Raw genomic sequence first — 13,954 nt, 5'->3', positions numbered from 1 at the left:
GAAAAAGAAAAGCATTTTAAAAGGAGACAAAGAAAAGGTACATCGGCACGCAGGGCAACCATAGCACGGCTCCAGAGGACATGTCAGCTGACCGGTTCAGAACACAGCCACGCAGAAGTGGGAGGAGCTTCCTGCGTCTCTGAGGGAAGATTGACGTCGTTTTTCACAGGGCCACACAGAGACCTGTGCCAGAGCAGGTCTGGAAGGGCTTGGGGATTTAAGAGCTTGCTTTTGTCACACATTGCTTTCACACAGGTAGGCAGACTGAGTGCATATCACCACAAGCCGACGCCGTATTCCCACCCCATTATTGTCATAAGTTACTGTCACATGGCCTGCTTGTCTTGTGGACAAATGACTCATAATGTGTGCATGTGCGTGTGTGTGCGTGAGTGAAATTGTCCTACTCAGTCCTTTAAGAACAAAACAGTGTGGAGTGGAGTGGGGGGGGGGGGGGTGATGTGAAAGTGATCTCACAACGTTCAAAAGTGACACACCCTCTGGGCTGCACAGTGTAAGACGTAAGGGCTGCCACGGAAACGCTGTTTCAAGAACACAGGGGGTGAAAAAAAAGAAAAAAGGTCCGCACGACTGAAGCAGAAGGAAAGTGACGGCGTCAATCCAGCGCTGAAGGGGCGCCGGGCACACGTGCGCTTCACACGTGCGCTTCACACGTGCGCTTCACACGTGCGCTTCACGGGAGCGGAGCTGCTTCAAAAATAGCCACTCTGCTTTTGCCTTTGGCACTTTTACGTGATGATGTCCTCGTTTTCCAAGAGGGGGGGGGGAAGGTAATAATCATCGTCGTCATGAAAACAACAGTTGCAGAAACTTGCGCACATGCATGGGAGGCGAGCGGCGGCCAGCAGTCCGTCGGGGGCGGGGTCCGCGGCGGGGCGGCCATGGCGACGGGCGGCTCAGTGTCCGTAAAGCTGCGATGTGAGAAGGCGGAGCGCGCTGTGGCTCTCCATCTCAGAGGCCCCCCCGACCCACCACACGCCTCCGCCCCTACGGGCGCACACCGCCACGCGGAGGGAGGAAGAGAGGACAGAAAGGAGGGATGAGAGCGGCCATCTTCCACTGAAGGAGTGGTGCGTGGAGGCACGGCTTACGGTCGGAGGGCGGGGGGAGGTGGGGGCGGGGGTGGGGGTTAAAGGGCAAGGGAAAAAGTGGGAGGGGAAGAGGAGAGGTGGGGTGGGGGGGGAGCAACCCCTGTGCTATCCGGAGGTGTGTCTGTGTCTGATAGCCTGTCTGTGCTCACACTGTCGAAATCAATTTGCCATCCGAACTGTGGAACAAAGAGAGAAGGAAGCTTGCCAGGTCGGACACACTCAGAGAGAAATGGAGAAAAGACAAGACAGCCAAAAGAGGAGAAGGTGGGGGACAGGGGAGACTGAGAGATGGGGGGAGGGGCAGAGCACTGTTTTAGAGTTACTCAAAAACAGGAGCTCCGAAAGCGTTTTGGAGAACGCCGATGATGAGATTCGCTCGAGCTTTGGGGACAAGAACTAGGGGCCAGATTGGCGAAAGTTTGGAGTCGTCTCCCTGAGTTTCAGGGAGAGTTCACCGCAGTGCTCAGATGGCTGTGAACCCTAACAGTTCAGCTTAGAGGAACACAACCAGAGACAGTGAGATCAGGCCACACAGAATATGGACAATGAGGTCAGAAATGATGCACCGCACGTGATGTTGCTTCTCTCAGACCTCAAGCCCAACACAGACATAACATCAACCTCCTTCAGTCAAACACACACAGCAGACACTGCAGAACACTTCAACAAACTACAAAAACGTTTCAAACTATTAGCTTATCATCACTTTTCGAGTAAAGAAAGCTAAGAAGAATGTTTACGTATAATATGTATTATAGTGTATATATTATGCACTAGTAGAGGGAGGTCTCAAAGAAGCCCTTGTAAAGTCTTGCTGGTTCATCTGACACCTCACTCTTTAGTTCATAAAACACAAGCATACAAGCTCATCTAGATTTTATCTTACCTTGTGGCAAAACGACTATCATAATCCTCAATCGCAGGCTGCAAATTGCAAAATAAACATTTCAACGCCACCCTACAATGCCCAGAACAGAATCCAAGTCATAGTGACAGCAGGGTTAGTAGTAAAGTCATGCATTTCTCTGTGCCATCGGAAACAAACGCCTTCTCCACCAGCAGATGGCGCCGGTAAGCTTCAGAGTCCTGAGGTGACTGACCACAGCCTAACCATCACCCTGGAGCACAGGCACCGAAGCCATGCAGAGAAAAGTGGAGGCAGTCCACAGAGCTGGCTGCTTGGTTAGCCTGTGCGAGCGTGTACCTGCGTGAAGCCGGCCATGCTGTACGGACGCGGGCGGTTCTGCGTGAGGCTCTGCGCCAGCAGGCGGGCGGTCAGGCCGTAGTCGGGCATGGGCAGAGAGGCGTCGTCCCTCTCCAGAAGGTTCCCCGTGCTGCTGCTCTTCCCGTGGTGCAGGCTGGGGGAGATCGCACAGTCAGCCCACAGGCACTCGCTCCGCGTTCAAGGACGCGCGTTTTCACGCGCACGGCCCTTGCTTAGATCGCTCGCCTGCAGAAGGAGTGTGGCCCCCGACGTTTTTGGTTCTTAAGCAGAGATAGAACACCCAAGCAGGAAACTCCCCCCCCCCCTCTCAGATCACACGCGCAAGAAACCAGACATGCCACTGCTACTACAGCACCTCTACGAAACATTACACCGACGAAAACAAACCGATCGCGTGCTGTTCGGAAGACGGCTGGGGTTGGGATGAAATTGGGGGACGCTGTCGCTAGGTTAGCCGGTATTGGTGGTGTACTGGTGTGTGTGTGTGTGTGTGTGTACTGGTGTAAGGGCTAGGGTGTGTGGAGGTACTCACTTTACTCTCAGCTTGTCGCTGTCACTCTCTGGTAACACCCGCGTGTAGGAGAAAGGGAACCACCCTCGCCTGAGGAACAACAGACACCTTCAGAATTATTTAGGAAAAATAAACCAGTACTGTGACGGTGGCAGTGTTAGGTGAATATCCGTCTCAATCGCTTACTTATTTCAATTAAATAGGCAAACTAGAGAAGATACCTGATCATTAATGCCACGTGATAAATACTGTATAATGAATACTGTATAAAACTGATATCTAATGGTCTGTCACAAGGATCTGGTTTGGTAAAGGAGTCCGATTGTTTTTGCCCGTCCCGAGTGTGCGGGACGCCAGTGGCCTGGCCTTACAGCTTGTTCTTCTCGTTCTCGCCGTAGTGCCAGCCGTCGCGAGCCTCGGGCACCAGTAGTGTGATGATGTCGCCCTCGGTGAAGCTGAGCAGCGTGCTGTTGTCTCCGGCGGCGTGCGAGAATATGGCCTGCACGCGCGAGCGCCCGTTCTTCTCCAGACCCGCCGCCATGGAGCTGGACCTGGGCAGGGTCCGCGTCTCGCCTGGGCGCGGGGAGGGAGCAGGGTCAGAACCTCGCGCCCAATTCCGTCACCGCTCACGTAAACGGCGGAGGTGCTAAAGGAACCCGGTGTGTTGCGGAGGGGGTGGGCGCTCTGTGAGGGGGGGGGGGGGTTCGGCCCTGCATACCCACGGAGGTCTTGTTCTTGGCAGGCTGGGGTCGGCGGACGGGCAGCGTGTTGGAGTAGACCTCGCTGACCTGCCTCTGCGTCTGCGGCTGCGACTGCGGCTGTGGGGAGGCGGGTCTTCCCTGAGACACCGCCCCCTCGCCCCAGTAATCCTCCCCTTGCAAGCCCGTCGTCCCGTTGACCAGGGACATGCCGTCGGGGCCCATCAGCCTCTGCAAGTACAGGCTGGAGAGTGAGGACGTGACACAAAGGCGGCGACGGACACATAGATCTCCGTACAGCACACCGTGTTCTGAGAGGAAGAACAGGTTTGAAAGTGCACAAGCCAGCGATATCTACTGACCCAACTTTCTGACAGCAGAACACTACTTCTGCGTTATCGTCTTCATCATCATCATCAGTTGTGGAAGAGCAGATAATGCGAGAGCCCTGCAGCTGGGGAGCCGAAGCAACTTGGACATTAAAATTCTCCACCTTCTCGTCAGAGCCGCCCTGCTACTGTGCTGTTGGCACTTTTTGGCTTTTTTTTTTTTTTTTTTTGGAGTTTTCTAGCGCTTAGCTTGTCGTGAGCAGCAGTGCACTATGGGAACGTGCAGCTCTGCTCTCGCTGCTGAGAGTAGACCACCCCACCCGCCATAAATAATTACACACACACACACACACACACACACACACACAGGAAGCAACCAAAGAGGAGAAAAACCCTACGTATGAACCAGTATATACTACTTCTATACATTTTTACTTTGGAGCTACTTATTTCTGATGACTGGGTGAAATCTCCAGACGTGGTAAAGGCGAACGTGAGCGCTACAGCGGAGACCCGAGCGCTCCGGAAGGAGCCCTGAGGGGGCGCCGGGACACGGAGGCCACTCACCGCCTGGTGGCCCAGGCCCCCGCCCATGAAAGCGGCCAGCTCAGGGGGCACGGGCAGGGGCTGGGCTCCGGGGATGGGGTCCGAGATGACCAGGTTGCCCTTGGAGGAGTGCAGGGGGCTGGAGAGCAGGGGGGCGGAGCCAGAGTTTATCTGCTGCACCATCAGCATGGCCCTGTCTGGGAGCTTGTTGGGGTCTGAACAAGCCTGCTGCCACATGGGGATCTTCTGGGTCAACAGGTCCTTGCCCTACACACACACACACACACACACACACACACACACACACACACACACACACACACACACACACGGTTCTCAGTGTAAAGTATAACTGACGATAGGCTACAGGAGTCTTTAGGCGAAGCAGAACTCACCTCAGTGAGTCGAGGTGCCTTTTTAAATCACATGGCACAAACGTGTGTTTTTAAGAGGAGCGTGATGGGAAAAGACCCCTACATTACACCCGGCCTACACGCGGTCTACACGCAGTCTACACGCGGTCTACACGCGGTCTACAGGCAGCCTGATTGTGCCTCATTTAATTGAGAGTGTGTTTGTAAGCTTTTAAACAATTATCATTACTCTCAAACTAGCCTAGTTTGGCAAGACCAGTCATTTATTCAGCTGTTCATCAACTGTTGAAAAACTGGCAGGTGGACACACAGGCTGAGCACACACACACACACACACACACATCGCTGCAGTGCGTCGTGTGTAGGCGAACTAAAAGAACTCGGTTCACTTAGGACACATAAATTAAACCTAGGAGCGCGCGCGCACGCACGCACGCACGCACGCGCACACACACACACACACACACACACACACACACACACACACACACACACACACACTTCCCATTTCATAACAGTGATGTAATGTCTGATCAGAGCAACAAAACCAAACTTCGCTTTTATTGAGCACCCATTGTGTTCACTCTGAGGCTTTTTCCATCAGTTCTTCATTCAGCCTGCGATTCCTGTTTCGTAACTTGCAGACGTGGTCCTGTGGAAAGCTGCCATTTATCCTGCTGATCATCATCACGCCAGGATCTCTCTCTCTCACCTGTGCCTCCTCTATTGCAACGCACTGCAGCGTAGGTGAGGAGCTCACCTCTCAACACATCCGCCCACTCCTCTCCCAGTGAGTCACACACACACACACACACACACACACACACACACACACACACACACACACACACACACACACACACACACACACACACACACACACACACACACAGAGAGAGGGAGCCCTCTGAACTCCTCCCACACACGGCCCTGTGCTGCCGCTGGACTGGCTGCTGAGGAACGAGGGGCGTGTCTACCTCTCCCTCTCTCGCTCCATTCGTACCCAAGCGAGGCGTCGCCCCGGTTACCAAGGCTTACTGCAGCGTGGCGACAAGCTCACTCCTGCCTCCACGCGAGGCTGCGTCTGCGGAGGGCGACTGCGACGGGCGACTACGACGGGCGACTGCGGAGGGCACCACGGTCGCCTCCTCGAGTGCGGGGACACAGACGAGCTGGTCTGCTGTGGCGACGCCCGCAAACATGCAGCGCTACAAGCACGCGGTTGCCAGAGTGAGCTCGGAGAATTGCCATGGCAACGTTCTGCAGAGGAGCCTCCGTGTGGCGGAGAAGGGGTTTCTTAGCAGCGCCTGGCGTCGTTCGGGAGTTCTGAGAGGGCGGAGCTCGCTCTCTCGTCCTCCCTCTCTCCTGTGCACGGTCTCTCTCTCCCCCACGCTCTCTCATGCTCCGTCTCTTTCGCGCTCAATCTTTCACACGGTCTCTCTCTCTCTCTCCCTCTCTCTCTCTCCCTCTCTCTCTCACCTTGCCATGGTAGGCACTGCTGTTCTTGGCCACGGCACACTGGCGGTCCACCAGGAAGCAGTATCTGCGGCGTTCCTCCGATAGCGCAGTCTTGTAACCCTCCACGATGAAGGTGTCCAGCTCGCCCTGCTTGCTGCCGATGGTCTCCACATACTGGTGGGAGGGAAACAAGAGTGTGAGGGAGGGTGACGGTGACCGAGAAAGAGACAGAGAGTGAAAGATGGAGAGAGCGAGCAAGATAGAGAGAGGACATATGGCAGAAAGCAGAAAACACGGGTGAGGAGGGTACTGGAACTGGTACCCTCTCTGTCCGCCTTCACCCTGTTGGAGGAAGAGCGCGCGGGCCTTCGTCTTCCCCACACCACCCGGCTGGCACCACACGGAAATGTCAGCGCCATTACCCGACTCATTATCAGCATGTGACCGGGGGTTCAGGCACCTCCCCCCCCCCCACCCGGGTCTGCATCAGAAGAGGGTCTAGCCCCACGCCTCCACGTGCATGCACCCACCCATGCCTGTCGTGGCTCCACGGCATGGCGGAAGAAGCCCCCTCCATCGCGAGCAGGGCGGCCCGCGGCCCTACGTGCGTGCTGGGCTCATCGCGGCGAGACGTGCTGGGCAATGCAGTCTTTCTCGCTCAGTAACGGGCAGCTAAAGACAGCAGCTAAAGGCGCGTCATGCTGGGCGCACCCTCGACTACGGGGAAGGTCACGTGAAAGAGAAAACACCACACCCCCGCAGGGTCATTACATGACCGCAGGACATGCAGTTCATCATCCTGCCACACAATGGCGCTAGCTTCTCAGCAACATAAAAAAAATAAAGACAAAAAGAAAGTAAAAAACGAGTTTCTAAAATTGCTCCTGTCCACAGCAAGTAAAAACCAGATGCGGGTTAGCGAAAGCCCCCCTCAGGAAGCTCGGACTGGGAAAGGACTGGTCTGTGATCAGCGGTAACCTTGTTAAAGTCACACAGAGGCGTGTTCATGACCTCCCCTGATCCCCGGCCTGGGGCTCTGGATTCAGCGAGCTTCAGAGGGGAATTTCAATGGAGCCCATGGAAGAAAAGAGAGAAACAGCCATCAAGGCCATGACAGTCAGAGACAGCCTTCAAGGCCATGACAGTCAGAGACAGCCTTCAAGGCCTTGAGCAGTACGGAATTTTTTCTCCTTGTTGACACGGGAGGAAAAAAAAACCCCACAAGAACCAGCCGAACGCTGAATGAGTCATCCGTAAGAGTGCAGAGAGGAACGCTCTTAGGCGGAGATGGCAAGCCAGGAAACAGACGTGAAAAAAAAAAAGAAAGAAATGGCGGAGAAAAAAAAAAACGATAGAATGATAAAGAAAAAGAAAGCAGGTGAAGTAAAGATAGATGTGTGTGAATCTTCAGGGTTCATGCTCCAACAGGTCAGACATGGGCCAGGACGTGAGGTCAGGGGTTGTGCAGGGATTGGACGGTGTGTGTGCAGGTGCGCGGGACGGAGTGGACAGAAGCCGGAGTGTGTGGTCAGGCACACCAGAGCTACGGCCACGATGATGGATGGAAGGAGAGGGACTTTGAGACCGGAGCGGCAGGGGAGGGGCCGGTCCTGCACCCGACACACACACACACAACACACACACCACACACACACACACACACACACACACACACACACACACTCCTCCAGGTCCTACTCCCCACCAAGTGTGCTACCATGCATGGGGGCCTTCAGCTGGTTCTACATCTACAGGTGAGCGAATGCACACGCCTCTACACTAAATGTGCATGTGTGTGTCTGCACAGGATTTATTAGACACACACAGACACCCCCAACACACACACACCATGTGCTGCGATTTATGCAAAGTCATGGATTACAAAAAAAATAAAATAATAAAAAAGAATGTGCACCTCTACAGAAACTCTTAAGAGGGAGTAAGTGGAGTCAGATGTTGAAAGTGTGGGTTTGATCTGTCCTGGCCTGTGAAAACACAAATAAATCACAACAGGATGCTGCTGGAGTCCCATGTGGCTTGTGCAATGTGGCCTAATCAGGAGAGATTTTAAAAGGATGAAATAAAGCATACTGGCTAAGCCGATAACACCACCAGTCCCACGGAAGGCTGCGGTGATCCAAGCAGGCTGTCCAAGCTAGGCATCTGAGCAACACGCAGAAACCGGACGTTTTATGTGGAGGACTGGGCCAAAATACCTCGTCAGCACTGCACAGGCCTGGGGCTGCGAACTAAAGCGTTTGGTTGAGGCTACTGCCGATGGAGCAGGTCCCACTAGTAACTACATACTCACAGACTTCTCCAATTAGAACCTTGATTGCTACAATGCAGATATGGCACTTTAAGAGTTGTCCGCGCACGCATGTGTGTGTGTTTGTGTGTGTGTGCGCGCGCGCGCACGCGTGATTTGTTAAAGCAGTCTGATTTTATTTATTATGATTCACAGTCCCACCTCCACATGGTTATTCAAGCATGACATGACAGCCACCTCTAACTACACCCCTCCATCCTGCTACACCCAAGACCCGTTTACTGGGGGAATTAATGAGCTAATTAGCATCTTCAGGGGTTCCACTAACAGCTAATGATTTCCTGGAAAGATGGAGGAAGTCAAACGAGAGCAGGGGACAAAGGTAAAGGAGGAGGGGGGGGGGACACAAAGGTAAAGGAGGAGGGGGGGGGGACACAAAGGTAAAGGAGGAGGGGGGGGGGGGACACAAAGGTAAAGGAGGAGGGGGGGGGAAACAAACCAAATACAGGAGTCAGAAAGAGAGAACCCCCATGAGCATAAGAATGTGCTAGCACTTAAACACACAGCAGTGTGGAAGGCGTGGGCACTGCACCGCATGGAAAACGCCGGAACACAGAGACGTATCCCATACCCCGCCATTCCCAGAATCTCCGGCGTGTGTGGCTGTTTTTCCAGGACAGCCTGGCGGGCTGGTTTTGGGGTTGTGCGGTACTTTCCGTTTAACTACCATTCCTCACCGCTCCTCACCATATGCTGCTATTTACGTGAAACAATGAGGACTAGGAATGTAAGATTGCTTCTGCCATTTTGTGTGTGTGTGGCTGGAACAGGCCGGGTGGGGAGACGTGGGGGGAGGGGGTTTCTCTCCCACCCCTCTACTCCTGAAGCCCACAGCGCATGCATCCAACCTTAAGCCCTGATTACAGTGCTCCTGCAGGGAAAGCCGGGGGGGGGAGGGGTGCAGGGCCATGCCGAGGCTTCTAAGTGGGCGGGGCTTAGGTGGTGTTCACACCCACTGCCACGGGGCATCTGGCAACATCTGGGGAGCTTTCGTAAAGGCCCAGCAGCAGAGCAAAGGGCGGAGCCTCACTGTTCCAGTGGTGGGGCCTATCGACAATGCAAGGGGGCGGAGCTTCACTGTTCCAGTGGAGGGGCCTATCAACAGTTCAGGGGGCGGAGCTTCACTGTTCCAGTGGTGGTGCCTACCGACAGCTACCTGTTGCAGCATGCTGCTTGCTTGTTGATGACCTCAGGAGGAAAAAATGTTAGCGTGTGATTGGACAGGCCATACAGAAATGCTGAATTACAGCCTGGAGATTTGAAAGGCACCCTACACGCGCACACACACACACACAAAAATCCCCCACCTCCTGTTTCACTCAGTCGTTCAGTCAAGTCAGTCTCTCTCTCTCTCTCTCACACACACACCCACACTCCAAGCACCATGATCTCTTTGTGTTGCATGGGTTGGAGTTGTGCTGTATGGCGGGAGGTCGTGGGGCTGGGAACAGTGTTCCTACACCTGCTGAAGCACAAAAGCCTCCTCCGGACCCCAAGGCCATGGAGAACCCGTACACAGGGCACTCCGAGCTGGGCCTATTGATTTCCACTAGGGCCCTACTGGTGTACGCAGCTCTCCACGCAGCAGGTGTGTGTTCTCACGCACACACACACACGTGCATGCACATGCGCGCTGGTACACACACACACACACACACACACACACACACACACACACACACACACACACACACACACACACACACACACACACACACACACACACACACTCAGATATAGACGCTGCACAACGAAGCATAAAACCGTGGTCTAATCCACCGGCACGACATACGAAGAGCAGAAAAAAGTCACGAGGAGTGTATGAATGCGCGTGAACGAGTGTGTGTGTGTGTGGCGGAGAGTGTAATCTCCGGCAGGTCCGGCGAGGTGTCACAGCACTAGCTGCACACACTCCCGCGCACTCCACCCACCCGGTGCTGCACACGGAGCACGGCCCGTCTCCTCTGTGTCGGGCCCATGGCGGGGCGGGCGTCTGGGCCGCCCGGGCCCCCGGAGGGCTGCTCACCTGCATCTCCTTGTCGTTGTACTTGGAGGGGTTCTTGCTGCCCTGGCTCTTGCGTCTGAGCTTCTTCAGCTCCGCCTGGCACTTCTCCAGACTCTCGCCTTTGCTCTTGTGCTCCATCTGGGTACTTCTTCAGCGCGGCCTTCAGGAGACAACACACGCGCGCGCGCGCGTTAGCGGTCGCGGCGTTTAGCGCATGCGGAGTAACGAGACGGCTCAACGTCATGCTTCATTTTGCGTCTGCATACAGAGCAGGCGAAAACTTCTCCATATGAACCCAGAGACGGCTGTAGGTGAACACCAGTCTGGTAGTGCACAGCTATAGACATGACACCAACAACCAATCACAATCCTCATCATTATCATCAACTCCGGTGGTCACCGGAGCAAAATACTCCCCGTGTTAGGATGGTGCCCTGGAGACCTGCGTGGGAGACTAGTGCCCCCCAATCACCCGCCAGGCTGTTGGGGCAAACCCCAGCGGAGTGGAAGAGTTCCCCCCATCCTGCCGCTTCTCACCGCGCTCTCCCAGCTGAATAAAATACCGCGTTAATAATTCAATGACTGCTGATGCAATTCTGCGGGGTTTCATTAAACAGAGAACGGGGCTGTTCGAGGAAGGGAGAGCCAGGGATGATGGGGGAATTTCATAATCATCTCTCAGGCATGCATAATCATCTTTATACACGCACAGGGATTTCATAACTCCTCCTGTAACCTGAAGCACAGATGACTGCAAAAGGCAATCACAGACTATAGGTAGAAATGCTGTTTTGGGAGGGTTGAGGAAAAAATGTAATAATAATAATGATAATAATAAATGAATGCCGCCTAATGATTATGGCAAGGCGGCAGGATGATCTTCATTAGCTAAGTGTTTCTGACTGACAATCCAGTGCAATGCTAAGCACCCAGCCTTCCCCGGTGTGCCATTCTATACTATAGCACCTCACAGCCCGGCTGTCTCAGCCCACTCGTTCTAAAGATATCATGCCTTGTGATACTCCACAAATACTTCAATCTCCGTTGAGTTGTGGAGTTGATTCTGTGAGGCTCTCATTGGGGGAGGGGGGGGGGGGGGTGGGGGGTGAGAACGCTGGTGTGCTGGTGCAATATTAACACACACCAAGCTGTGGGGAGGCCGAGGAGATATATAAAGCCCAGATCTGGTGTGTGTGTGTGTGTGTGTGTATGTAAGTCAACTGCAAGTCAATTCGGGTGCTGTGAGCTGCATTCTGGGTAGACAGAGTGCATGTGTGGAGTGCTGTAGGCCGTGCTGGTACAGGTGTGATGTTCCGATTAGGGCCGCCTGTAGGAACTCACAGTCAGGTATCTAGCATCCAGGTCCACTTTCTTCTCTAGCTCGGAGAGCAGGTCATTGTGAAAAGACTTCAGCTGCAGAAAAGGGTGAGGGGTGAGAGGAAGAGAGCGTAAAGGTTCAGTGTCTTATTCACAACCAAGAGGGTTGTAACAGTGTCTGTGCCTGGGGTGGAGGGGGGTCAGGGGTGGAGGGGGGTCAGGGGTGGACGGAGATAACGCACCATTTCCTCCAGCTGCACCTGAATCTGCCGGTGAACTTCAGCCATCTGAAAGAGTACATCCCCTGTGAAGAGAAGAAAATGTTAATCAGCAAAAAGACGTATACATATGAGAGAGCGAGAGAGAGCGAGAGAGAGAGAGAGAGAGAGAGAGAGATCCCTGGTGAGTAAGACCATGCACACAGACAAGTGAGTTGATGAGACGGACGAGTCAACACTAGAACTGTGACCGGCAAAAAAAAAAAAACAAAACATCACCCACACAGCAAAACAAGGAGAGTGTGAACAAGGAGGTATCAGCACACGGCAAAGACACAGGAGTCATCTTCCCCTCCTTCAAACACAGTAAGCATTTCAAAAGGGGCCGTACACGCAAAATAAAATAAAATAAATAAATGCCTCATTATTGCAGCTTACATAACTGCAGTTCTGGGGAGCAAAACCAGGACGTCTTATTCCACTCACGCCATTTGTCGTCTTCTGCGAATGCTCTGAATGGAGGGAAGGCAGTCAAAACAGAGCAAACGCGTGAAGGAAACGACGGGAACGGAACGGGGGAGGAGGGAGGAGGTGTTTTCAGATACCTACACGCTGCCTCCCTCTGAATATTCAAAGCCATGTAAAGACAAAGAACCCACAGATCCTGAGTGAGCAGCACACAGACAAAAGGACACGAGACACGCAATGAAATAAGAATGCAGGGAGGGAGAAGAGATGGGGCACACACGCTCACACACACCACACACACACACACCACACAACACACACACACACACCTTTTGATGCCATCCCTAACAGAAAATGAGTGTAGTAATAAATAAAATAAATAATAACATTTTCAAGTGAACCTCTAACAAGCGTGTGGAGGCAGAGGCATCCCGGACGGTGAGTAAAGGAATGGGTGTAGAATTTACGCTCATGCCAGACAGCATCTTATGACCACAAACGCAACAGAACTTCAGGCAAACTTAGACAACACAAGGCTGTGTCAGCACGAGACGAGCAAAATGACAGAGTCTGATCAGAATGGCAGAAACTCCGCGAGACCCCCACCACCGCGGCACAGACGGGGGTGCGGCTGCCTGAGCAGACGCTGCTCGCAGCAAAGCAGACTCGACCCAGTTCACTACAGTTGTGCGGGCAGGCCAGGCCCAATTGTAAGGCCTAGCTGCGTCTTTGAGGCCGCCATGCCGACATCCCAAGACAGAAGACATGACCCCGCACCGCCGCTGAAAATGAGGGCACTGAGAACCGCGTGCCGCAGCCATGGGTCGGGAGGCCAGAGGGATCTCGGAACTGAGGCGTTGGGTGGGTGTTCAGACAGATGAACTGTGGGCAGGCAGACCACACACACACACTCGCTTCCTTAGAATAAAGATATAGACCAGTATTTTAAATTTTTTTGCTTGATTGCAATCAAAAGATTAGAATAAGAAGATTAATAAAGATAAGTACAACCACTCAGATGCACACACGTGCCCCGGATACTTACGCATACAGATTAGAGGGCAGTTAAGTTAAGGACTGATTACATCATATCCTGAAAGAAGTGTTCTTGCAAGCATGAACAATCAATCCTCTTGTCCAAAGTGCATACACACATCCACCCACATCCACACCCCACACAAACACATACAGAGACACGTGTGCCCATTTGTGCATGCCCACAAGAACATACAAAAACACACACACACACACACACACACACACACAGCCACAAAAGGTCATCGGAGAAAGAGCAGGCTAGCTAAGCCGTTTAACACATCATCAATCATGATCGCAATCCAGAGGCTTACAGACATAAGAGTTCT

At 53.4% G+C, this 13,954-nt stretch overlaps 1 protein-coding gene across 1 annotated transcript in view; it reads right to left on the bottom strand.

Annotated features, from left to right (window-relative positions):
* Positions 1-1,144: 1,144 nt before the first annotated feature.
* baiap2a (BAR/IMD domain containing adaptor protein 2a) overlaps positions 1,145-13,954 on the bottom strand; it is a 35,523-nt gene continuing 22,713 nt past the window's right edge. The window contains 12 exon segments of the mRNA XM_076996782.1: positions 1,145-1,288; positions 1,999-2,036; positions 2,317-2,470; positions 2,870-2,938; positions 3,220-3,421; positions 3,567-3,777; positions 4,443-4,688; positions 6,275-6,427; positions 10,609-10,728; positions 10,730-10,747; positions 11,929-12,000; positions 12,147-12,208. Coding sequence (XP_076852897.1) covers positions 1,258-1,288; positions 1,999-2,036; positions 2,317-2,470; positions 2,870-2,938; positions 3,220-3,421; positions 3,567-3,777; positions 4,443-4,688; positions 6,275-6,427; positions 10,609-10,728; positions 10,730-10,747; positions 11,929-12,000; positions 12,147-12,208 — 1,376 coding nt within the window. The 3' untranslated portion in view covers positions 1,145-1,257.

Source organism: Brachyhypopomus gauderio, chromosome 2, assembly GCF_052324685.1.
Source record: "Brachyhypopomus gauderio isolate BG-103 chromosome 2, BGAUD_0.2, whole genome shotgun sequence".
In the NCBI taxonomy this organism is placed as follows: Eukaryota; Metazoa; Chordata; class Actinopteri; order Gymnotiformes; family Hypopomidae; genus Brachyhypopomus; species Brachyhypopomus gauderio.
The sequence above is the reverse complement of the archived record's forward strand: the minus strand, read 5'-3'. Positions and strand labels throughout refer to the sequence as shown.